The following is a 26582-nucleotide window of genomic DNA, read 5'->3' on the forward strand; positions in this document are numbered from 1 at the left end:
ACTTAACATTTATCGTATTATTAAAAGAGTACTTGTATTACTGATTACCAACTCTAGATATCAGGAGATTCAGTTTACATTTATTAATAAATAGGGGGTCAGTTAGCTGGATAGTTGGTTTGTGATGCAGAGTTGCATGAGTTCAATTTCTGCATCAGCTGAGGATATCATGAAGGATTGTCCTTCTCAGTTTCTCCCCTTGCCTGACTGGTGATGATCCTCATGTTAAACGACCGTCAGTCATTGAGCCATAAAGCATGGAAACAGGCCCTTCGCTCCAACTTGTCCACGCTGACTATGTTCCCAAACTAAGCTCATCCCATTTGCCTGCATTTGGCCCATATCCCTCCAAACCTTTCTTATTCATGTACTTAGCCAAATGTCTTTTAAATGTTGTAACTGTACCTGCATCTACCACTTCCTCTGGCAGATCATTCCACATATGAGCCACATTCTGTGAATAAATGTTACCTTTCATGTCCTTTTTAAACCTTTCTCCTCTCACCTTAAAAATATGACCCCTAGTTTTGAATTCCCCCACCCTCGGGAAAAGACCCTTGCTATTCACCTTATCTATGCCCCCATGATTTTATAAACCTCTATAAAGTCGCCCCTCAACATCCTACACTCCAGTGAAAATAGACCTATCTTTATAACTGAAACCTTCCATTCCGGCCACGTCCTGATAAATCTTTTTTGAACCCTCTCCAATTTAATAATATCCTTCCTATAACAGGATGACCAGAACTGTACACAGTACTCCAAAAGAGAACTGAGCAATGAAGGGAAGCGTGTTAAATGCTTTCTTAACCAACCTATCTACTCGTGACACAAATTTCAAAGAATTAGGTATCTGAAGCCCTAGGTATCTCTGTTTTACAACATTACTGAGGGCTCTACCATTAATAGTATAAGTCCTACCTCATATTTATCCAAATTAAACTTCATCTGCCACTCCTCAGCCCATTGGCCCAATTGATCAAGATCTGTGTAATCTTAGATAACCTTCCACACTGTCCAATATACCATCAATTTTAGTGTCGTCTGCAAACTTACTGACCATGTCTCCTAAATTCTCACCCAAATTGTTTATAAATGACAAACAGCAGTGGACCCAGTACCAATCCCTGTGGATGTAAGTATTTATCAATGGTGGGACAGACAGTAAAATGCTGTTTTCTCAAAAGTAAAGGCAGAACAGCAGATTTCAGACAGGAAATTTCCAATATACATATTTAACTGCACACCTGAGCCTCACATGGAGTTTGTAATGACTGCATCATTCTATTCTCTGTATTTTTCATTGTGAACTGAAGTAGAGAAAGGATTCTTTTAAAATTAGGGATTGTGGAAGGATTTGTTTTTATTCATTCATGGGAAATGGGCATCGCAGGCTAGACCAGCATTCATTGCTCATCCTTAATTGCTCAGATGGCAGTTCACCAACTTACTGAGTGATGTTGATATGCCAAGCACACATTGGAATGTAACCTGCAGTCAGACCTGTCTTCTGCCACAAAAATACCAGTAACTGCAGACGGCGTGACAACCTTTAGTTTTTACTTCCAGCTCCTTTCAAACTGCCACTGGCAACATTAGAAACATTAATCATACCACAATGTTCAAGCAAGTGATAGATTTCTTGCTTGCTTGAGCAAGTAATTTCATCTCCTTCCCTGTAAGGTAACTGGAGCAGGCTGTGAAACTTTACAACCTGGCAGGATTCCTCAAGGTCCTGGCGAATCCAGCTTGCATGCATGCTGCATTGTCATGGTATATGTTAGAAGGAATTCCAAGCTTTAGCGAGTTCTAGTCTTTGGCAACTATCGGCAATGTTTCCCTTTGCAAGGCATGATGGCTGTCCCAGGATTCTATAGGTCATTTCCCAGCTCAGCACTGGATACATATCCCAATCCCGACTGGATGCTTGCTGAGATTGTACAAGTAGCTCTCATCCCAGAAACATACATCAGGTCAGCAAATTGCAAGCCTTCGTAGCACAGATGTATACAGTACTGAAGGGCACCATTCAGTCAGTTCCATTCGCATTGACTCTACAAAAGCAAGGAAAAATTAATTCCACAGTCCTGCTTTTTATCTTTCTGCATCTTTCTCCCCTTCAACAGTTTATCTAATTAAAGAAAAAGCAGTGGTCTCTGCCTCTATCCCTCTGTGCCAATCCCAAGTTGTAACAATTCTCATTTATCTTCTCTCAGCTGTGATTATAGATCCTCTGCAGACAGTTCCCTTATCAATAGAAAATATATTCATTATATTTGTCTGTCAAATACCTTCATACTTGTAACATCGTCCCAAAGCTATTTTCTTGGCCTTCTCTACTCCATTGGAAATACTTTGTCGTTATCGATTGTCACCTTTGAAGCTATCCTGTTTATTATGTGCTTTAACTTGAAAATGGGATTCACAGGTTTAAAAAAAATTTTCAGCATTTTAAAGTATTTATTAGTTGGTGATAGTTTAAAAACACTATATCATCTTCATTTTTTTGATGCAAATCTCCTGACAGACTCAGTGAATTAGTGCCTCCCTTTTCAAATAGAAATTGGTGACTTCAGTGCAGAAGATAACACAATTGTTGATGACACAGCAGTAACAGACATATTGTACTTTCCTAGTTTAGGGACTAGTGCAGCTCAATAAACTATGGTGATTACTGCTATTTTATACAAACCTATGTTTGAATGCAACATTGAGAGGAATGAGCTCCCCTGGAAATATATTTGTCTTTTCCAGGAATATTTTAAGCAAGGCTTTTGCGAAAAACAAAAATACATTTCACCTCTTGTTTTATAATTTTGCTCAGACAGTCCCATAATTATGTAATTGTGTCAGTTTTGGAAGCCAAAATCGCCATTTCATATTTTAATGCTGTTTCTGGTGCATGTATAATGTAATTACTGTATTCCATCCTCCCAGCTGACAGTTCTTGTAAATTATTTATCAGCGAAGGAGAATAGATTCCACGCAGTACAAGAATGAAATGAATTTTATATCCGAGTAGAACTGTTTCTGTTTTGTTGTTGAGAAAGATCATGCATTAGTTGAAAATGTGAATGCCATTTCTGTCATACCTTTGTTGTTGCATAATTAGATTATTGCTAGCAACAAAAGAATGCAGTGTGTGAATAACTCCTTCCACACATGTATATACAATATGTCCATTATGTTAGCTATCTGTTTTGTTTTCATTCTGATGGCGGCAAAAATATGTGCTTAGGTTTCATTACAGGGGGCATGATGGTTGTGTGAACACATCAAATTGTGTTCACAAAAGGTACCGACTACATTAAAAAATTTTATCATGATTCTGCTATTAAATGCAGGTGATTTGGGCTGAATATTTTAGATGATAAAGGGATAATCAAGATGGCAATCTTGACTTGCAACTGGTTTAACTCATATTCAGTGCAAGACACCAAAGAGGATTGTTGATTTTTGTTTTAATTAACCTGTTCACAGATGCTATGACACACGTCTGGAGTAGATTGGACTTGAGTGTAAGCCTCCTGGTCCAGAAGCAGGGAGACGACCACTGGGCCATCAGAGCCCTCTGAAAAAGGCACCAGTAAAGGATGATTAACAATTAACTTACCTGCCATCATTCATTTAAGGAGCTGCATTCCCACCTCCCCACCCCAACTCATTTTTGATTTAACCCCCTCCCCCTCATTTTGATGATTTATATTGCCCTTAATGGGCTTTGCATATAAATTACTCAATTGGAAACACGGGTGATTTACTGGCACGGCTTCATAGCTAGGAAAAAAACAATACCGTGGGGTGATTTTGTGCTAGGGAAGAAAACAGGTCAGTTGTGTGTAAGAGCACTTCTGGATATAAAAGAAAAAGAATGAAGTGGACTCCTTCCCCAACTCTCTCCTTCACGACCCTGACAATCCGGATGTGCAGTGTCACCTCAGAGAAGCTCACTAAGTCACTGATCCATCTGCCTCCATGTGTCTGTCAGCAGACTACACACTTGGGTGGAAATCCATTTGCCTGTGCTTGAAGAAAATAGAAGTAGGTAAGAGATAACACAGTGTGGAGCTGGAGGAACACAGCAGGCCAGGCAGCATCAAAAGAGCAGGAGAAGAAGAGTCCCAACCCGAAACGCCAACTTTCCTGCTCCTCTGATGCTGCCTGGCCTGCTGTATTCCTCCAGTTCCACACTGTGTTACTTCAGACTCCAGCATCTGCAGTTCTTACTATCTCTCTATCTAGAAGTAAATAAAATTGTCTTGACAAGGTGGGTGTGGAAAGAACATTTTCTCTCCTGGGTCAATCCATAAATAGGGGGCACTGTTGAGAAAAATGAAGGCTCACCTTCTTAGGACAAAGATGAGGAGATTTTGTTTCTGTCTGAGGATTGTAAGACTTTGGAACTCTCTGCCTCAGAAAGTGGCAGGGGTGGAACATTGAATATTTTTAGAGTGGAAGTGAGATGGATTCTTGTTAGGCAAGGGTATCAAAGGTCTTTGGAGGTAAATGACAAGATTAAATTCAAAACGTGATTTGATCAGCCATAATTGAATAGAAGCCTGTTGGAGGGGCTGAATAGTATTTCACACGTATAGCTCATCATCGCCCTCTTAAGGGCATGGGTAATAAATGCTGAACTTGCTAACAGCACCCACATCAGATTCATTAAACCATTTATTTTAACACCATAGCACCTAGTTTGCAGAGAGGACATTTTAGATCAAATCAGGAACAAAAACAGAAGTTGCTGGAAAAGCTCAGCAGGTCTGGGCAGCATCTGTGAAGAAAATAATCAGAGTTAACATTTCAGGTCCGATGACCCTTCCTCAGATAATCTGTTTGTTTTACTCGCATTGGAATTTTGTCTTTTCCTTAAAAAGGGTTCATATTCAAAGAGACAACTTTGACTGATCCACCAGGAAAACTCCCTACTCTTCTATGAATAATGCTAGAATGTATTATAGCTGATAGATGGCACCTCAGATTAACGTCTCATTTGAAACACAAGACCTCACATATTGCAGTATTCCCTCAGTAGTACACTGCAATATCAGCCCAAGAGATTTAAACCTTCAGCCTTCTGTGGTGGATGAGAGGGCCAAGTTAAATATTCAGTTTAGTCTCAGGGGTGTCTCAGTTAAAGCAACAAGGTAGGAAAGCTAATTAGCTGTACTTTTATTGCAGTTTCATTTTGGGACTGTGTCTTTAATACAGAGTAAAACGAAGGACCTATGTTACCTATTCAGATGTCTGCCAAACAACAGGCTTGAGTGAAGTGGCAGTTAAAGATTAAGGAGCGGTCCCGATTATTTTTCTGATAAGATGGTGGAAGTTGGTCATACTCGGAGACAATGGCAGGAGCATCTGTATTTAGAATGTTAGATTTCAAAGTCCCAGGAGGCTGTTAAGAATGTCAGGTTACTAAACAGTTCTGCTTTGAACTATTCATTTACTTCCAAGATAAAAGAGAGTTGGGATTTCAAGGATAGCTGATCAGTATTCCTACCTAGATACAGGGCCCCTGTGATTCAATGCCATGGATACGGGCTTTGAAAGGTCAGGATTTTCATGGATATCTTGAATCACTCAGCCATAGGCAGTCTACCGGGATCTGGGAGACAAAGAGCAGCTTGAAGTCAAAGGACCATCTGGGAATACAGCGGGGAGCATGCTCAAAATGAAAAGACGAAACTCATGAGCATCTCAAATAAGTATGAGGTTTACTTTGCACTAAATGAAGAATCACCAGAAAAAACAATCACTGTGAAAGACAGTTCTGGGGTTGAATGTTACTTGACTGGGAGAGGAAAGGAGTGGAAGGCAACCCTGAGGAACTAAGAGTCACCTTCAGCTGTGAGAGTTGATGATGTGGGCTTTCAGTCAAGTTAAAATAAAAGGGGAAAGTTCAATTCTGTAATTTATAGTATAAGCTTTTTCCTGAAATAAAATGGTTAGCTAATAATGCTTTTAGTCTGTCTGTTAAAGTAAAATTTATAAGAAGATGAAATCATGTAGCAACCGACAGAATATTTTGCAGCACAATCTTGAGCAGTTCTGACTCCGTCAGTCATGTGTAAATTACCACGAGCTACCTTTAAAATTCAGCAACTTCTTAAGAAATCTCTCAATCAAATACTGAAACAATTATTTAAACTTAATTGCATGTAGCAACCAACATAAGAGCCAAGTAAGCACATTAAGCCCCACAACCCAACTTGGCTTTTACCTAATTAGAGATAGAATTTAGTTACGATTCCAACCAACAGTGTTTGTCTCTGGAAGTGTGGGTTTTGATCCTCCTGTAGTATTGTTCTTCAAAGTTCTAGGCTGAAGATTCCTGGAGTTGAATTCTAATACAACTTTCTCTCTTTAGAGTTTGTGGTGTGGCATTATTGATAATCCTTCAGACTGTTTCATCCACAACATTGACTACTCCTCTGGAATCATTCAAGTCTGCAGCTTTCCTTCTTATCAGAAGTAGCTCCCCTGTTCCTTGTTATATTTTGTAATGACTGTCTGTTTGAAGACACAGCTTTCTTGCAGTTAATTCCCAAATTCTTCTGCAGGGCAATCATCTGTCCCTGTGGCATAAGACAACTATTTATCAAGCAGTTGTTAAAGCAGTTGTTTATTTATGTAGCTTTGACTTATTCCTCTCCCAGGCATGGCTAATTGCTTTCAATTTCTGTACGACAGCTTGTCCTTGTCCCTTAACATTTATTCCAGACAGTTATTGCTGCTTCTTACAATTCATAAACAGTTATTAAAGTTCAGAAGTTTACACTATCATATCCCCAACAGGCAACAGCAGGTGGACTGACAAAGCACAAGAGATATCATTCTTGGAGATAGGTTTCTGCTTCCCAGAGCTACTGCCCCTGCGACATCCTGGCAACCCTAGCTATTGTGAGACCCTGCAACCTTCTTTGAACAATAGTGTTCACAGCCATGATGAGAATATGATGTGGAGGTGCTGGTGTTGGACTGGGGTGGACAAAGTCAGAAGTCACATGACACCTGGTTACAATCCAACAGGTTTATTTGAAATCACAAGGTTTTGGAGCATAGCCCTTTCGTCAGGTGAAGAGTACTTTGAGCCTGAGTAACATCAATTGCATCACTTCAGTTGGGCACAGGGCAATTGAACTTTGTAACCCTTTGTAATCTAAGACACTCGATGGGCCTTATCCAAATGTTTGGCCCTAAAATCAGGCTTGACACTTTGTGGTAGTGTCATAACTAGACTGGGTAGGTGCCCTTGGGAGTAGAGGGGCCATAACGAGTCTTGTCCCACTGCATAATAATGTCAAGTTGGACCCTGACCCTGGGTTTGTACTGTTACTACCACATCCCTGTGAAGTGGAAATGCTGTGCAACAAGGTCAGAATGGCAATATAAACATGTTAATATTTGTGTTATATGCATGCGATTCAGAAGATTACATCCAGGAATTTTTGGAGTACTTATACTCAAATCCGCAATATACAGTTGTCACAAAAATAGTCGAGAGTTCATTAAAAATGACCAAATGTCTTTATTTGGAGGTACTGTTGCATTGGCACAATGACAGAGGAAACTGAAAAGACAACAAACCAGATCGCAGATTGGATTGTGTCTGCTGTCATCCAGAAGCACTGTAGGACTTATCAGGCACTTATGTGTAAAAATAGCCACAATTGTGCTGCAAAACCAGATGTAAAAGCTGCTGTTATGTGTTCCTGCAAACACAATATACATTATAGTGCCTACTACTATTCAAAGAGAATAACATGAGAGTCTGTGTAAAGAATGTGGCTTAGTAATACTGCAGTTTTTTTTTGCTCATGTGTCACGTAAGGTCCATTGCTTCACTTAACAACTTGTTGTATATCTAAGGAGGAAGGTCATGTATTCAGTGGCACAATGTGATTTGAGTTGCTATGGAGGAGTCATCTCATGCCTCTTCCAACTTTGCACCTGGAGCAGTTAAAAAGCTTCTGCAAGTATTTTGGCTCAAAATGTTTTTAGAATAACGTAAGGTCTGCTTTGGAATCCTCAGCCGAATTTTGGAAGCGAGTATACAGAGTTCCAGAAACTTAGCTAGGATAGCGTAACCAACTTTATAACTCATTATTGCCAGCTTTACATTACAGTATTAGTTGTGTTTACAAATTGAATTTTTCAAGACAACAATAGAATCATAAAATCCCTATAGTGTGGAAAGCGGCCATTCAGCCCATTGAGTCTGCACAGACCCTCTGAAGAGCATCCCACCCAAGTCAGCCTCCCAGTTTATCCCTGTAATTTCCCATGGCTAATCCACCTAACCTGCACATCCCTGGACACTACGGGGCAATTTAGCATGGCCAATCCATCCTTACCTGCACATCTTTGGACTGTGGGGAGAAACCGGGGCACATGGAGAAAACCCACATAGATAGGGGGAGAACATGCAAACTCCACACAGACAGATGCCAGAGAGTGGAATCAAACCTGGGTCCCTGGCACTGTGAGGCAACAGTGTTAACCACTGAGCCACTGTGCTGCTCAAAGTAAATACTGCAAGTTTCAACTTGCCCAGCCCCTTTGAGGCAACTGCCTGGGATACATTACGTGTGTCTCTGGTAACGGTGGGATTCAAACCCACAACTCAATAGAGACTAGAGCTTAAATCCAGCACTTTAGATCATTCAGCCACACTACCACATTTAATGCCAAACAAAACATACTGCTGTCCATTTTGAATTAATTATGTATGTTTATGCTATCACAATTAGTTAATGGTTACCACTGATGTTTTGGTTCTCAAATTAGCAAAGAAATAAAAAAACATGGCATGGTGGCTCAGTAGTTAGCACTGCTGCCTCACAGCGCCAGGGACCCGGGTTCGATCCCACCTTTGGGTGACTGTCTGTGTGGAGTTTGCACATTCTCCCCGTGTCTGCGTGGGTTTCTGCCAGGTGCTCTGGTTTTCTCCTACAATCCAAAGATGTGCAGGTTAGGTGGGTTGGCCATGCTAAATTACCCCGTAGTGTCCAGGGATGTGTAGGTTAGGTGGGGTACTTGGAAAGGGTAGGGGGTGATGGGTCTAGGTGGGATGCTCTGAGAGTCGGTGTGGACTTGTTGGGCCGAAGGGCCCGTTTCCATGCTGTAGGGATTCTATGATCACTGGAGAAATTGTCTAAGTGATTACTGTTCAGCATAATGTATGCTATCTTTTCACACATTGTCCTCCAAATATGAGCTATTAATGTTTGTGCTTGCATAAGTAGTTGGATTTATGACAGAGTTCTGTTTTGAAAAAGAACTTGAAACACCTAACTGAAATTTAGCGGTTTATTGTTCGTAAATTTAAGGATATTTTGGAAGCACTCGCAACATCATAAAGTGCTTGGCAGTCAAATCCAGTTGCTGCTCTGCAGTGGGCAAACATGGTTTGATGGTCAAACATGGCCATACAAAATCTATTTTACTAAATTTTTCTTTGCCAAGGGTGTGTTTATGGGAAGTTACTATATTGGAACAGTTGCTGTTTAGTAGTTAAATAATCTATTATTCTGTTAAGGTTTCCAATAGAGTTGAAGTTAGATCAATTCTTGTAGAGTAAGAATAAAGCGTGTTTTGCTCAAAGCCGAGCAGTGTAACCAATAGAATTATGTCTGGATCACAGCACCTTACACTTGCCTTTAAATAACGTAATAGTCAGGATCTAGGCTATCTCCCTGATATATTTGACGGAGGTTTGGTTTGGTTCATAACATTACCTACACTACATTAGAGCTAATTGTCTATATGAAATTTATCCACCCTGTTCTCATAGCACTTTAACATATTTCATTCATTCACCATTGCAGTTTCATCCTGAATGTTGTTAGTTTCTGCTTCAACTGCTAATTCTAGAGTGATTTCACAGCCTCAAGTCTCTATGTGATAAATTTCTGTAGGCCTCTACTAAACTGCTTGCATTTAATCTTGTGTCCATGGCTACTTAATCTTAACCCTTCTACTACTGGAATCTCTGTGTCTTCTCTTGCATCACCCTGCAATCTGAATTGTAACGGAAAAGACCCAACTATTCAAATCTTTCTTCATACCAAGCAGCATCCTAGAGAAGGTATTATACTTTCAGTCAAATCTCAATGACTATGTCACTAAGCAGAGGCTGCTGCACACACCGTACTGTAATAAAGGTCATGCCCAGTGTTAATATACGTTCATCATTACCTTTCCTGGAATTTGTACTCTATAAGTTTCCAGATAAAATCTAAAATTCTTGTAGCTTTATTCACAGGCTTATGAAGCTATGGGTGCTGCCTTTAATGTCTTTCAATCAATTGTTATTCCAACTTGCAATCCTCCCCCTAATGCAATACCCCTTAATCTTCTTTGGTAATCTGCTCTGTGGTACCTTATCAAAGGCTTTCTAAAAGCCCAGGCACCACACATGCTCAAAATCTCCATCATACCATGTCTGTTACCTCCTCACAGAATTCTTTGGAGGTTTGTTGGGAACAATGATCCTGTGCTGACTTGTTCTGTTTCTCTGTGTGGTTATTTATTTTTAGTTAAAGCTTCTGATTTTTTTCCTAGCTCAGATGGTCAGTTAACTGATTTGTGATTATCTAGGTTGGTCCCATCTCGCTTTTTTGAGAATGGGTCCAACTCACGCCTATATAAAATCATCCAGCAAAAACGTTCAAATGCAGTCATATCCTGAAATTACATTCTGAGAGCCCTCTTGGTATCACTTCTCAATTCCTTCAGGATTCTCAGATGTATCCTGGTGCTTTGCCTTCTCTTAGCTGGCCTAACTTGACAAAACTTCTTTCTTTTACCGATAACAATATCGCACTAACAATACAGCACTCTCATGGTGGAACATCAATGCTTTATCCTCCTCAGTTCTGCAGTGGGACATAAATTCACACAGAACCTTCAACCTGAGATTTGTACCTTCTGCTGTGAGTTTATTGACAATTTATCATTTTCCGAGAGCAGGGATTTTGTATTTTGCCCGATAATTAAATATAGATTTAGGAATTATGTGATGGATTGATGTGTTCTGGTTGCAGGTTATATAATTATGATTCTATCTGAACTTTTATTAGCTTCCTGTTAAGAGGAGGAGTTTCGTTTTCTGGTTTTACCAACATTGTTTTTCATGTTTGCAGTTCAGTGCACAAACGGCTCATTTGGAGAAGTTTCAGTCCACGTGGATCTCTTTACGCATCCTGGGACAGGAGAGCACAAAGTCACAGTGAAAAGTAAGGAGCACAACCTACTCCAGGAAAGATAATATCTTCAGCATATTATTTAACAGGCGAATTGCACGGACACAACTGTTGTGAAAATTTTAAGCCCTGTGGTGTTTTAAATTCTCTTTGCAGTTGTTGCTGTCAATGAACTGAACTGGCAAACCACAGCTATGTTCCGGCCATTTGTAGAAATTCATGTGGTTGGGCCGAACCTCAGTGACAAGAAAAGAAAATTTGCCACCAAGACAAAAAATAATGCTTGGTCCCCAAAATACAACGAGACGTTTCACTTGTAAGTAATTGTGTGATTTTTTTTTTTCCTGTCGGTTTCTTAAAAGCTACTTTCAAGTGCTCAATTTATTTTAAGCCAGTGCTTTCGATGTGTATAAGTCGCACAGGTACATTATAACATTTGAGTCAGATTTTGGTAGAAACTGTACCTGCGTCAACCTAACATCAATTAAGATATTAGAATCCCTGCCAAAGGATGAAGTAGAAAAAAATGTACAAATCAAAAATATAAAAATGACTAGTCAGCTTGAATTTCATTAGGAAAGACTTATGGACCAACTTTATTGCATTTTTGAAAAGATGATAGAGAGGAGACATGGAAAAATGTAGGTGCAACAGATCTATGTTTCCAAAAAGCCTGGGATAAAGTGTGGAAAAAAAGACCAATAAGTAAGATCAGAACATGTAGAGTCAAAGGAAAAATCGTAGAATGAAAAGCTTTCTTGTAAGATGGAAAAGATCAGAGTTATCTGTTAAAATTGCTCATTAACTCCCACAGATACCACCAAAGTGCTTTACAGAAAGATTGTGAAGCCAAGTATGACAACGAGCTGCCTAAAGTAGTATTAAGTCATGATGTGAAGGTGCTGGTGTTGGACTGGGATGGACAAGGTCAGAAATCACACGACACCAGGTTATAGTCCAACAGGTTTATTTGAAAACACAAGCTTTCGGAGCCTCAGTCCACCTGAAGAAGGAACAAGGCTCCAAAAACGTGTGTTTTGAAATAAACCTTTTGGATTATAACTTGGTGTCATAGTATTAAGTCAGACAACCAAAAACTTGGTCCAGGAGTTAGTTATTAAGGAAATATTAACTGAAACAAAGGCAGAGAGGGTTGGGGAGGGATTTCAGAGATTAGAGCCTAGGCAGCTGAAGGCACAGCTGGAAATGACAGAGGGATTAAAATTGGGCATGCAGGAAAGGCCAGAATTAGATACGCATATATGTTTCAAAGGGTTGTGGAGCTAGAGGAGGTAAGAGACAGGGAGGCGTGAGACAATGAAGGGATTTGAAAACAAAGGTGAAATTTTTAAAGTCAAGATGCTGCTTATGCAATAGCCAATGCAATGTCATTGAGCGCAGGGGTGATATGGGAACAGGACTTGCAACAAGTTAAGTCACAAGGAGCAAAGTTTTACATTGCTTCCAGTTTACAAAGGGCAGAATGTGTACGACCACAGAGTCCATTGGAATAGTCAAGTTTCAAGGTATCAATGGCACGAATGAGAGTTTTGGCAGCAGACGTGTTTTTTTATGTACTTGTGGGATGTGGGCATCACTGGTTGGGCTACCATTTATTGCCTGTCGTTAGTGCCCTTGGGAAGGTGGTAGTGAGCTGCCTTCTTGAATTGCTGCAGTCCATATGCTTTAGGTTGACCCACAATGCCTTTAGGGAAGGAATTCCAGGATTTTGACCTAGCAACAGTGAAGGAACGGCAATATATTTCCAAATTGAGGATGGAGAGTGGCTTAGAGGGGAACTTGCAGGTAATTGTGTTCCCATGTATCTGCTGCTGTTGTCCTTGTAGATGGAAGTGGTCCTGGGTTTGGAAGGTGCTTTCAAATGGGTCTTTGATGAATTTTTGCAGTGCATCTAGTAGATAGTACACACTGCTGCTACTGAGTGTTGGTGGTGGAGGGATTGGATGCTTGTGAATGTGGTGCCAATTAAGCGGGCTGCTTTGTCATGGATGGTGTCAAGCTTCTTGAGTGTTGGAGCTGCATCCATCCAGGCAAGTGGGGAGTTTTCCATCACACTCCTGACTTGTGCCTTGTAGATGGGGGACAGGCTTTGGGAGTCAGGAGGTGAGTTACTTGTCGCAGTATTCCTAGTTCCTGACCTGCTCTTGTAACCATTGCATTTATGTGGTGAGTCCAGTTGATTTTCTGGTAATTGGTAACCCCAAGGAAGTTGATAGTGGGGGATTCAGTAATAGTAACGCAATAGTGTCTGGAATTTGTAGGTTAGGTGAATTAGCCACGGGATTTGCAGGCTTATGGGGATAGGGGTGGGTCTGGGTGGGATGCTTTCTGAAGGGTTGGTGGAGATTCAAATAGTCTGTTTCCACGTTGTACGATTTCTCTGAATAAATAAAGTGTCAGCCTCGATTATTTGGCACGGTGGCTCAGTAGTTAGCACTGCTGCCTCACAGCACCAGGAGCCTAAATTCAATTCCACCCTCGGGCAACTGTCTGTGTGGAATTTGCACATTCTCCCTGTGTCTGCATCGGTTTCCTCCCCCAGTCCAAAGATGTGCCGGTTCGGTGGATTGGCCATGGGAACTGCAGGGATAGAGTAGTGGGTTGAGTATGGGTGGAATGCTCTTCAGAGAGTCGGTGTGGACTTGTTGGGCCGAATGGCTTGTTTCCACACTGTAGGGATTCTATGAATGACAAGGATTATACTGACTCTTATTGGAAATGGTCATTGCCTGGCTTGTGTGATGTGAATGTTACTTGCCACTTCCCTGCTCAAGCCTGGATATTGTCCAGATCTTGTTGCACTTGAATACAGACTGCTTCAGTATCTGAGGAGTCACGAATGGCACTGAACATTGTACAATCATTGGCAAACATCCCCATTTCTGACCTTATGATGGAGGGAAGGTCATTGATGAAGCAACGGAAGGTGATTGAGCCTAGTAAACTACCCTGAGGAACAGCAGCGATGTCCTGGAGTTGAAATGACTGACCTCCTACAACCATCTTCCTATGTGTCAGGTATGACTCCAACCACCAGAGCGTTTGCCCCTGATACCCATTGATTCCAATTTTGCTAGGGCTCCTTGATGCCACACTTGATTGAATGCAGACTTGATGTCAAGGCCTGTCACTCTCACCTCACCTCTGGAATTCAGCTCTTTTGTCAATGTTTGACCCAAGGCTGTAATGTGGTCAGGAGCTGAGTGGCCCTGGCAGAACCCAAACTGGGCGTCACTGAGCAGGTTATTGCTGAGCAGGAACTGCTTGATGACTCCTACCATCACTTTACTGATGATCGAGAGTAGACTGATGGGGTGGTAATTGGTGGGTTGGATTTGTCCTTCTTTTTGTGTATAGGAAATACCCAGGCAATTTTTCACATTGTCAGATAAATGCCAGTGTTGTAACTGCACTGGAAGAGCATGGCTAGGGGAGCAGTGAGTTCTGGAGCACAAGTCTTCAGTACTATTGCTGGAATGTTGTCAGGGCCCGTAGACTTTGCAGTATCCCGTGTCTCCAAATGTTTCTTGATAAAACATGGGGTGAATCGAATTGGCTGAAGACTGGTATCTGTAATGCTGGGGACCACTGGAGGAGGCTGAGATAGATCATTCGCTTGGCATTTCTGGCTGAAGATTGTTGCAAATTCTTCAGCCTTATCTTTTGCTCTGATGTGTTAGGTTCTTCCATCATTGAGGATGGAGATATTTGTGGAGCCTCCTCTTCCAGTGAGTTGTTTAATTTTCCACCACCATTCACAACTGGATGTGGTGGACTCTATGACATAATGCTTGGCTCTGTCTGTCACTTGCTGCTTATGCTATAGTCCTGTTTGGTAGCTTCACCAGATTGACACCTCATCTTCAGGTGTGCCTGTTACTGCTCCTGGCATACCCTCCTGCATTCTTCATTGAACGAGGGTTGATCCCCTGGCTTGATGATAATGGTTGAGTCAGGGAAACGCCAGGCCATGAGGTTGCAGATTATGCCGGAGTATAATTCTGCTGCTGGTGATGGCCCACAGAGCCTCATGGGGATGGCCAGTCTACAGTTGTTAGATCTTTTTGGAGTCTGGCCCATTGAGCATAGTGATAGTGCCATGCAACATAATGGAGGGTATTCTCAACGTCTCCACAAGGACTGTGCGGTGGTCACTCTTACCGATACTTTCATGGACAGATGCAACTGCAGCTGGCAGATTGATAAGGATGAGGCCAAATATGCTTTTCCCTCTTGTTGGTTCCCTCGCCACTTGCTGCAGACCCAGTCTAGAAGCTATGTCCTTTAGGACCCGACCAGCGCGATCAGTAGTACTGTTAGCGAGCCACTCCTGGTGGTGGACATTGAAATCCCCCACCCAGAGTACATTTTTGTGCCCTTGCCATTCTCAGTGCTTCCTCTAAGTGTTGCTCAACACTGAGGAGTACTGTTTGATCAGCTGAGGGAGGATGGTATGTGGTAATCAGCAGGAGGTTTCCTTGCCCGTGTTTAACCTGAAGCCATGAGACTTCATGGAGTCCGGAGTCCATGTTGAGGCCTCCCAGGGCAACTCCCTCCTGACTATATCCCACTGAGCCGCCCCCTGTGCTGGGTCTGTCCTGCCGGTGGGACAGGAATATCCAGGGATGGTGATAGTGGTGTCAGGGACATTGTGAGTTATGATTCCGTGAGTAGAGCTCTCCCAATTTTGGCACGAACCCCTAGATGTTAGTAAAGAGGATTTGCAGGGTCGACAGGGCTGTTTCTGCCATTGTCTTCTCCAGTGCCTAGGCCGATGCCAGGTGATCTGTCCGGTTTCATTTCTTTATTGAGGCTTCATAGCGATCGATACAGATGAGTGGCTTGCTGGGCCATTTCAGAGAGCAGTCGAGAGTCAACCACATTGCTGTGGGTCTGGAGTCACAGGTAGGCTGGAGGAGGTGAAGATAGCAGATTTCCTTCCCTGAAGGACATTAGTGAGCTGGATAGGTTTTTACATCAAATGGCAATGGCCATCAGTCAATTCTTAATTCCGTGATTTTTAAAATTGAATTCAGATTCCACCATCTGCAATGGTGTGTTTCGAACACAGACCCCAGAACATTAGCTCCGTTTTATAATTAATGTTTTAGTGATAATACCACTGGCCATCACCTCCCCAGGATGAACTGAGAAAGGGGTGAAGTTGGGCAATGTTACAGATTTAGAAATAGGTGTATTTGGTAATGACGTGAATATGAGGTGAGGAGCTCATCTTAGGATCAAATGTGACACCCAGGCTGCAAGCAGACTGGCTTCATCTCAGTCTGTTGTGGGGGAGGGAGGGGGAGTGAGCGCTAGAACCAGTAGTTATGGAACAAAGATTGGAGCAAGGACTGAAAACAATGGCTTCAGTCTTCCCAATATTTAATTAGAGGAAATTTCTACTCATCCAGTACAGAATGTCCAACAAGTAGACTGACCATTTAGAAATTGAATTGAATCATTTATTGTCACATGTATTCAATGTAAAATACAATGAAAAGTTTATACCGTCACCATGCATAGGCGTCATACTCATTAACTTAAAATAACAACTAAAGAAAGATAATATAAAGAGAGCTACACCAGCCCATGCCATGCTGCTGCCAGTGTCCTATTCCAGGCTACACCAGCCCATGCCATGCTGCTGCCAGTGTCCCACTCCAGGCTACACCCGGTCTTAGGAGGTAGTGGTGAGGTACAGCTGGGTGCTATTACCATGTGTGTGAAAACTAACCCTGTGCTTTTGAATCATATCACTGAGAGGCAGTATGGAGATTGAGAAAAAGGGGAACAAGAATAGATTCTTGAGGGAACATCAAAAGTAATGGATGGGAGCAGGAAAAGAAGGCATTTCAATGGATTCTCTAGCAACCATTAAATACATGGGAATGGAAATATGTCATTGATTATTGGCTTAAAAGAGCAGAAATCATAGAGTCGTTGAGATATACAGCAGGGAAGCAGATCCTTCAGTCCGGTCATCCATGCCGACCAGGTATCCTAAATTAATGTAGTCCCATTTGCCAGCATTTGGCCCATATTCCTCTAAACCTTGCCTATTCATATACCCATTCAGATGCCTTTTAAATGTTGTAATTGTACCAGACTCCACCACTTCCTCTGGCAGCTCATTCCATACATGCAACAACCTCTGTGAAAAAGTTGCCCCTTGAGTCCCTTTTAAATCTTTCTCCCCTCACCCTAAACCTATTCCCTCTAGTTTTGAACTCCCCCACCTGGGGAAAATGACCTTGGCTATTCACCCTCTCCAAGCCCCTCATAATTTTATAAACCCCTCACTGTCCCCTCATTATGATGGGATGTTACTTCTGGAGAATGGAACATCTCTGAAAAAAACGGAAAATACCCTACTATAATTTTACAAAGGGACAGTTGGGAAGTGGGAGGACTTTAAAAATGAGATAACGAGAGTTTAGCGAGTTCCTTTTAGTGTGAAGAGCAAGGCTGGTAGGTGCAGGGAATGCAGGATGACCAGAGACATTGAGGCTCTGGTCAAGAAAAATAAAGAAGCATATGTCAGATGTAGACAGCTGGGATTGAGTGAATCCCTAGGAGCGTATAAGGGCAGTAGAAATACACTTAAGAGTTCCCTCTTAAGAGAAGGAGGACAAAAAGGAGACATGAGATAGCTTTGGCAAATAGAGAGTTAAGGAGAATCTAGACAGATTCTGTATGTATATTAAGAGCAAAAGAGGAATGAAGGAGAGAATAGGGCACCTTAAAGATCAACATATCCACCTATATGTGAAACCGCAAAAGTTGGGTGAGATACTAAACGAATACTTTGCATCACCATTTTATTGTGGATAAGGACATGGAAGCTAGGGAAAATAAATAGTGATGTTTCGAAAAAAGTTCATATTACAGGGGAGGAGGCACTGGAGGTCTTCAAGGTATCAAGGTAGATGGATTTCTGGGCCTCTTACTGGGATATTTGTATTATCGACAGCCACGGGTGAGGTGCCAGAAGACTGGAATTTGGTTGATGTGGTGCCATTATTTAAGAAAGGCTGTAAGGAAATGCTAGGGAATTATAGACCAGTGAGCCTTACATGAGTGGTGGGAAAGTTGTCGAAGGGTATTCTGACGGACAGGATTTATGTGGATTTGGAAGGGCAAGGATTGACTAGGGAGAGTCAGCATTTGTCCATGACAAATTGTATCTCGCTAACTTGAGTTTTTTTAAGAGGTGACAAAGAAGATCGAAGGCAGAGCAGAAGATATTGTGTATATGGACTTCAGCAAAGCATTTGACAAGGTTTCGCATGGCAGACTGGCTGGTAAGGTTAGATCACATGGGATCCAGGGGAACTAGCCAATTGGCTACAAAATTTGCATGAAGGTAGGAGAAAGAGAGTGGTGGTAGAGGGTTGCTGTTCAGACTGGAGGCTTGTGACCAGCAGTGTGCCACAAGGATCTGTGCTGAATCCACTTCTTTTCGTCATTTATATAAATGGTTTGGATGTGAATATAGAAGGTATGGTTAGTAAGTTTGCAGATGACACCAAAGTAGGTGGTGTAGTGGACAGTGAAGAAGGTCATCTCTGAGTACAATGGGATCAGATGGGTCAATGGGGAGAGGGGAAAGATTTAGAAAGGACCTGAGGGGTAACATTTTCACACAGAGGATGGTGCGTGTATGGAACGAGCTGCCAGACAAAGTGGTGGAGGTGGGTACAATTACAGCATTTAAAACACAGTTAGATGGGTTTATGAATAGGAAAGGTTTAGAGGGATATGGGGCAAACGCTGGCAAATGGTACTAGGTCAGATTGGTATGTCTGTTCAGATCAGATGAGTTGGACCAAAGGGTCTGTTTCTGTGCTAAATTGGAAATGGAGATGCTGGTTGTAATTTTGTCAGTTCTTCACCTGGTTGCTGATAGGAGCACTTTACCCACCCCACAAATGCATTATTCTGGTAAACAATGAGAGGAAAACCTGCCGAACTTTTCATAGTAGTTTTTAAAATGGCAGTTGCATTCTGAGGGCGCACTGTTCCTGTTGACTATGGGAGGAAGCACAATGGCAGAGGTCCACATGAAGGTAAATGAGAGAAATTAAGGGGGTCGGTAAGATAGATCTCCAAAGTAAATGTCTGTTTTCTTTATATATACAGTATCCTGAGCAATGAGAATGGCCCTGAATCCTATGAGCTTCATATCTCTGTGAAAGACTACTGTTTTGCCAGAGAAGACCGGATTATAGGAATGACAGTCATCCAGTTAAAGGACATAGCTGAGCGAGGAAGCTGTGCATCTTGGTATGCACTGATCAGAAATGTTTACATGGATGAAACTGGACTGACAATCCTCAGAATACTCTCACAGAGGACCAATGATGAAGTGGCCAAAGAATTTGTACGCCTCAAATCAGATACCAGATCTACTGAAGAAACCACATAAAATGAAGAGAGTGAGAATGATAGAGAGAGCGAGCCAGCAAGAAAGCATAAGTTGAAGTTATATTTTGTGCATGTCTGTTTAAATGTGTGGGTATGTTTGTCTGAATATGTGCAGGTGTGTGCAGATAATTATAAAGTACTTCAGTCCATAATTATGATGATGAAATGGGGAGTACTGAAATACATTATCTTTGGTGTCTCAGACAGCTAATTGTTCTGATAAAGTGCCAAATCAAGATTACCTAAGGGAATTTTTCCCTGGTATTTTGTGTTTTTTTTTTCAATTTGCTAAATAATTGAATTCTAGTACTAAATTGCTATTCTGTAGTTTTTACACAAGTATTTGTTGGTCCCTCATTTGTGGCAGGAGCTGTCTCTTTACCTCTGTGATGTTGGGCTGTACCTATCCAGCGCATGTAAGTGTAATCCAGCTAAGTAACATCCTAAAACTTACTCGTATATATTGCATTTTTGTTCATTCCTCCATAAAAATGAGACACTTATACAAAGTTAGCTGTTTCTTTTACATCTGCATTTCTTATTTTTCATCATTTGTTTAAAAATACCCATATTCCCCGTCCTAAAGGTGCAAGCAATTAATATTAGCTCCATTGGATTTTTCTGACATACCACTGTGAAGATGATGCTTAGCTGTCATTGTAACCACTTTCCTTAAAAAAAAGAACAGCTCACACAAGCAAACTGGCATTGTTAATTTTCAAAAGTTGCCAAAGGGATCTCGGATCCATTCAAAGATTTTTTATGCCACATTAAGAGGCCACATGTTTACAGAGCTACCGGCTGTTTTGGTGATTTGAATCGAAGAAATTACTATGTTTCTGACAAATAGTGAAGCTGTTACTATTTTCAATGATGCGCTTGTATAATGTTGCTTTATAAAATTGTACTATTGGTTCAGCTGTAACCCCATTGTTTCAACATTTTCAACAATTGGTAATTATGCAACATTCTTATGTATTGCACTGATGTTAAAATTAATGTCCTGTAAATATATTTAGTGAATAATTGTACAATAAAGTATCGGAAAATTCCACTTTTGTGTCAAGATCCATGGTTGCTGGAAAGATGCTTAGCATTTCTAGCTCAATTCTTTTTAAGATTGAAATATCCAGTTTTGGAGTATGGTGAAAATGTGACCGCAACTTGACCGCTGCAGAAAGACAGCTTTGTATTAGCACCAGTGTCAAGTTTTGTACTATGTCTAAAATAATGGATTAGTTATTTGTCAGTAGTGTCATGAGTTATTACGAGTTTGTGAAAATCCTCATTTGCTTGCCATCCAACATGTACAGACCACTCAATGAATGTTAAAAGTCTCGTTTGGATCAAGCTATAACAATCCTACCATCAGTAGCTTCATTGGGCTGATAGCTGGCTGTTCTGCTATTCTACTCCACGCAAGTGAAGGCAACATGAGAAGAGCATTGTCACCTTCAAGGTGGACTAGGTATCATTCATCGTCCAGACCTGTTATAGGAATGTTACGTTACTTTTCAGATGTGTGATTTTGGAAGTTTGATTTAGATGGAATTTCAGTGGGCCTCATTGCTCTGCTCTGTTTTTAGCTGTGAAAGTTATGGCAGTTTTAATGTTTATTACCATAACCACCTTCTGGGTAATGATCTAGGATACTGGACAAAGTCTGAATGATGCACCTTTATGGCACCAAAATGGCTGTCAATACCCCAGTGATAGTCCACAGTAGGACTACTTGGTGGTCTATCAAAGCCGAGATAGCTAACAGAAAGTGCTCAGTTTCTTAATCCTTGATTGCACTGATTTTTAGCACTTTGGATGTCCTGCTATTGCTATAACATTGGGACCTGAATGATCATCTCAAAGATCTGGATTCACTTGCTTTTCTACTTCAATCCCCCGATCCTTGCAACTGTCACCAATGTACTTTGACCAGTAGAAGTGCAATATCCTTCATACCAAGTGCTTACTCATGTGATGTTGATGGAGCACCCTATGTCTCTGAAAGCATCTTGTTGAGCTTCTGTTTTACTTTAGTTGCAATACAGAAAGTGAATTAAGAGTGTGCATATTATCTTTATGACAGCATTACTGGTCAAGCAAACATAGATTTCTTTGGCAAATAATCACACAGGCACCGTTGTGCAATGTTACCTGGATTTACTGGATAAAAGGTATGGTGAGATCTTGACCCTTATGTGGGAAACTGCACTTACAATTCCTACATGCTGTCCAAATGCTGAAAGTACTGGTCAATTCTTCATTTCAGACATTTCCTTTAGTTGCCAATGTTATCCTTCAGTTGCTGTCCAAGTTGATAATTTAACAATTTTCACTTTAACAACCCTCTTGATATCATAGAAATGTAGAATGATTCAGCAGAAGAAAGGGCTATTTGCAGGAGGCCAAAGTGTAAGGCTAATCTCATTTCACTGTCCTTTCACTGTAGCCCTTTTTTTTAGCCTTCAGATATCAATCCCATTCTTTCTGACAGTAACACATCTACTTACACTACTCTTTCAGGCCATGCACTAAAGAAATTTGCAGGAAAAACATCCTCATCTCATTTTTCAATTAGCTTCAATCATTCTCTGGTTATCAGTGTTTCTGTTACTGGAAACATACCACCACTTTGTCAAAACCATCATACCTTTGAGTATCTCCGTGAATTTCTCTAACTTTTTCTGCTTGAAGAAGAAAATCCCCAGTTTCTCTAGCCTTTCCACTTGATTAAAGTCCTCCACCCCGGTATCATTCTAGCAAATCTCCTTTGTGCTTTGTCACAAGTCTTAACATTCTTCACAAACTTTGGTGCCCATACAGACATACAAACTAGGAGCAGCTGTAGGCCATTCAGTCCTCCAAGAATACTCCACATTTTAATAAAATCATTGCTGATCAGATTGTTTACTGAACATTGTGCAATCATCAGCAAACATCCCCACTTCTGTCCTTACGATGGAGGGAAGAGCTTTGATGAAGCAGCTGAAGATGGTTGGATCTAGGACATTAGCCAGAGGAACTCCAGAGATGTCCTGCAGCTGAAACGACTGATTTCCAACAGCCACAGACATCTTTGTGCTAAGCATGACGCCAACCAGAATAAAGATACCCCCACCCCACCAATTCCCATTGCCCTTGATCTTGCTAAGACTCTTTGGTACTACACTCAGTTAAACACTGTCTTAAAGTTGATGGTAGTCATGCTCATCATAGGAGGCTTTATGTACATGAGTACATGAATATCTATGAATCAATATACCTGTACGTATGCACCTGGAGGTGCATGTGCATATTGATATATTCACACAATTGTATGTGCATGTGGAAGGCAGTGTGGTCAGGAAAGAAAAGGGTTTTAGGAATTTTGTACTGTCTCACTGTGGGCCAGGAGCTCCAATACCACAACTGGAAGTAAAAAGCAATTCCAGTAAAATTACAGTTGTTTTTCACTCCCATGAATCCCTCTTGCATCCTGAAGGAGCTATTGTGCTCTCCTCACATCATCAGCAGTCTGATCCAAGATGATGTCCACGTTAGACAAACTACTGACCTTGTGTTTGATCTCCTCTGCAAATAACGGATTGGCTGAGGGTTGGGCAGGAACTGAGAGTACTGGAACATGTCTGGCCACCATCTCTTTGCTCTCAGGGTCTGCACCCTCCTCTGTATGGAGATAGGTGAAAAGAACACAGGATATTAGTCTCAATTAGTTTATCGTTTTACATTACAGTGCATTGCTGGTGACTATGCCAAGTCCATTTCTTGTTTGTTATGAAGGCAATGACTGGATAGATTGGGTTTGTTTTCCCTGGAGCACAGTAGGCTAAGCGGGGATCTGACTGAGGTGTACAAAATAGAGAGAAACACAGACTGATCATGAGAATCTTTTCCCCATGGTAGACGTATCTAAGACCAGGAGGCATCAGTTCAAAGTGAAGAGTAAGTGGTTTACAGGAGATCTGAGGAAACTTTTTTTTTCACCTTGCAGATGGTAGAAACACAGAATACATTGCCCGAGAGGGAGATGGAGGCAGGTGCTCTCACAACATTTAAGCAGCATCTAGACTAGCATTTAAAAGCCAGTGTAGAGTAGGCTATGGACAAAAGGCAGGTAAATGAGATTAGTGCAGTTTACTGTCTATTGGTCTGCATAGACTTGATGGGCTGAAGGGCCTGTTTGCATGCTGTATGACTATCCATATTCCCACCACCCCTAATAACCTTCTGCCCCTCTTATGAAGAACCTCTCCATCACTGCTTTAATTAGACACATTTCTCCAGCTGAAACCCAACAAATGAATAACAGTTAGAGACAAAGAAACTGCAGATGCTGGAATCCAAAGCAGGCAAACAGGAGGCTGGAAGAACACAGCAGGCCGGGCAGCATCTGGAGGAAAGGAGCTGTCAACGTTTCGGGTATTAAACTTCAGTAACTCCCTTGCTTTTGTATTTGGTGCCTCCACTTCATAAGCCAAAGATCCCGTTGGCTTTTCTTTGGCAACCTTCTCAATTTCTTCTGTCACCTTCAAACACTTTGATACAGACACCCCCAAGTAGCTCTGTTCCTGCATTCTCCTTGACATTTTCAGAATTTCATTGTAATTGTCTTTCCTCTTTCTTCCCACCATAATGTATTGCATCACACATCTGTGTTAAATGGCACCTATCATGTGTTACCATTGCTACAGCTGTTTATGTCATCCTGAACTCTCTTACTGTCCTCACTGTTCACTAATTTTCCACGTTTCATGAATCAGCTGCAAATTTTGAAACAGTTTTCTGTGTAGATAAGTCCCAGATTTTTATATATACACCAGAAAAATCTGAGACCCAAATATTGATGCCTCAGGACAAAACAATTATACTACCATCCAGTATGAAAAATAACCACTCACCAGTGCTGTTTTTCTATCTTACTCATTTTGGTATCCACTGTCTTAATAAACCATTAATTTTGCTAACAAATATGTCCCAAATGCCTAATAAAATTCCATATAAATAACCTTCACCATGTTATCTTTGTCTCAACCTCATCATGTGCCTCTGTAGAATGGACCATGAATTGTGAATTTGTATAACTCATTTAACATCCTGTTAGTTGTGTTTTGAGAGTTCTAATTTAAAAATAACCAACAACAAAACTTAGCTTTAAGCGTGATCAAAGGTAAGTTTATGACACAACTATCGTTGAATGTTATTAAGTTTAAAAAAAAAACAATTATTAGATAAAATCTAGGTACAAAGATTAAAAGTAACTATGGATAAAAGATGTTTATAGTGATGAAATTTGCAGTCTGTTGTCATTTTAGGCTCGTTACTTGCTTGAAGATTCGCTTTCAGAAGACGAAGAGATTGAAAACTTGGAGTGAGAATTGAGCAGTTACACTCGCTTCAGCATTTGTAAGTTGGAACTTGCTTGGACTCCATACACAGAGCAGGCTTTTGCTGAGACTGAAGATTTCTAGTTCCTCACTAGATCAGTGGTTGTGACACTTACAGATTGACCAAACCCCTCAACAGAACTGTGGTTGATTTCTGAAAGCTTTCTTCCTTGACCATGTTTTAAGTGAGAAGCCCCTTGATGAAGATGTTTCTCAGAACCATTGCTGGGAAGTTCTGTTTAGAAAGGCATCTCATTGCTTCCATTTTACAGATTGCATTAAGATGACCGCTGGCTGCTTTGCTAACTTGGATAAATCACTCTCCGCAAAGTGACATCAAATATGCTACAGTTCTCTGTGGGTGAAAATAGGGGTGGCAGGGGACGCTGTTGCTTCTCATTTTCACAGATTTGTCACACCTTTAGAGGGACCAATTTATTGTCCAAGTGTGATTGTCACCGAGAGAACATATCAACCTGCCTGCCCTTCTGGCTCACATGACTGAACAATGGATAGTCATGTGACTCTTGGGAGCCATCTTTTTAGGCTTTTACTGCTCACTGAACGAGAGATTGGCTTTTCTTTTGCAATATATCTACTTTAATTACACAGTCTTGACATCTTCATCCATTTTGTCCATTTCCTCATCAAAACGTTCAAACAAATTCAGTTGCTTTTCTCAAACACTTGCTAGACACATCATGGAGATTGTATTCAGCTGCTGTGGAATTTCCTCTCAGACTTCTTTTTCATGCATGTATCCACGTGAAGGTTCAAATCCTATTCCAAAGACTAAAGAGCCTGTGAACCATTATACTATCTCAGGATCTGAGAACTTGGGACGTTATGGCCAAGCTGCCACTTAGAGTCAGTCAGAGAGTCATAGAGTCATACAGCATGGAAACAGACCCTTCGGTCCAACCCGTCCCTACCAAACATAATCCCAAACTAAACTTGTCCACCTGCCTGCTCCTGGCCCATATCCCTCCAAACGTTTCCTATTCATATACTTAAATCAGTTCATTCAACAGCAAAATAACTACTGATGTCAGCAATTTGAAAGAAATTGTTGGAGAAATTCAGCAGATCTGGCTGTATCTGTGGAGAGAAAAACAGAATTAACATTGAGTCCAGTATGACGCCTCTTCAGAACCTGAACTCTACTTCAGGAATCAAACTGGGCTTGAAATGTTACCTCTATTTTTGTCTCCACAGATGTTGAGTTTAATCAGTTCTGCTGGTGTAATTCCTAATTATGATTTCTGTCTGATTATTTGCTCAAGTCTTAACTGTGCTTATCACTGTTTAAAGATAATGTTGTATTAGTAATATCTAGACATATGAGAGTATGCCTGAAAACTGCTAATAGCTAGTTACACACAGATCGTGAAACATTTGAAATAGACAAAACACAAAAGACAGAAATTAAACTAAAAAATCTAGTTCTGATGAAGGTTCACCGGTCTTGAAACTTTAACTGTTTTTCTCTTTCTACAGATGTTGCCAAACTCGCTGAGTTTCTCCAGCATTCTCTGATTATGTT

At 41.1% G+C, this 26582-nt stretch overlaps 1 protein-coding gene across 4 annotated transcripts in view; it reads left to right on the plus strand.

Moving 5' to 3' along the window:
* The window catches only part of LOC109926673 (protein unc-13 homolog C-like), a 537669-nt gene extending 516957 nt beyond the window's left edge, over window positions 1–20712 (plus strand). For all 4 annotated transcript variants that reach the window (XM_048616076.1, XM_048616075.1, XM_048616074.1 and 1 more), the window contains 3 exons: window positions 11151–11243; window positions 11367–11526; window positions 19374–20712. In XM_048616076.1, coding sequence (XP_048472033.1) covers window positions 11151–11243; window positions 11367–11526; window positions 19374–19659 — 539 coding nt within the window. In that variant the 3' untranslated portion in view covers window positions 19660–20712. The remainder of the gene's footprint in view (window positions 1–11150; window positions 11244–11366; window positions 11527–19373) is intronic.
* Window positions 20713–26582: the final 5870 nt, after the last annotated feature.

The sequence above is a fragment of the Rhincodon typus genome, chromosome 33 (assembly GCF_021869965.1).
Source record: "Rhincodon typus isolate 14 chromosome 33, sRhiTyp1.1, whole genome shotgun sequence".
NCBI classification, from domain to species: domain Eukaryota; kingdom Metazoa; phylum Chordata; class Chondrichthyes; order Orectolobiformes; family Rhincodontidae; genus Rhincodon; species Rhincodon typus.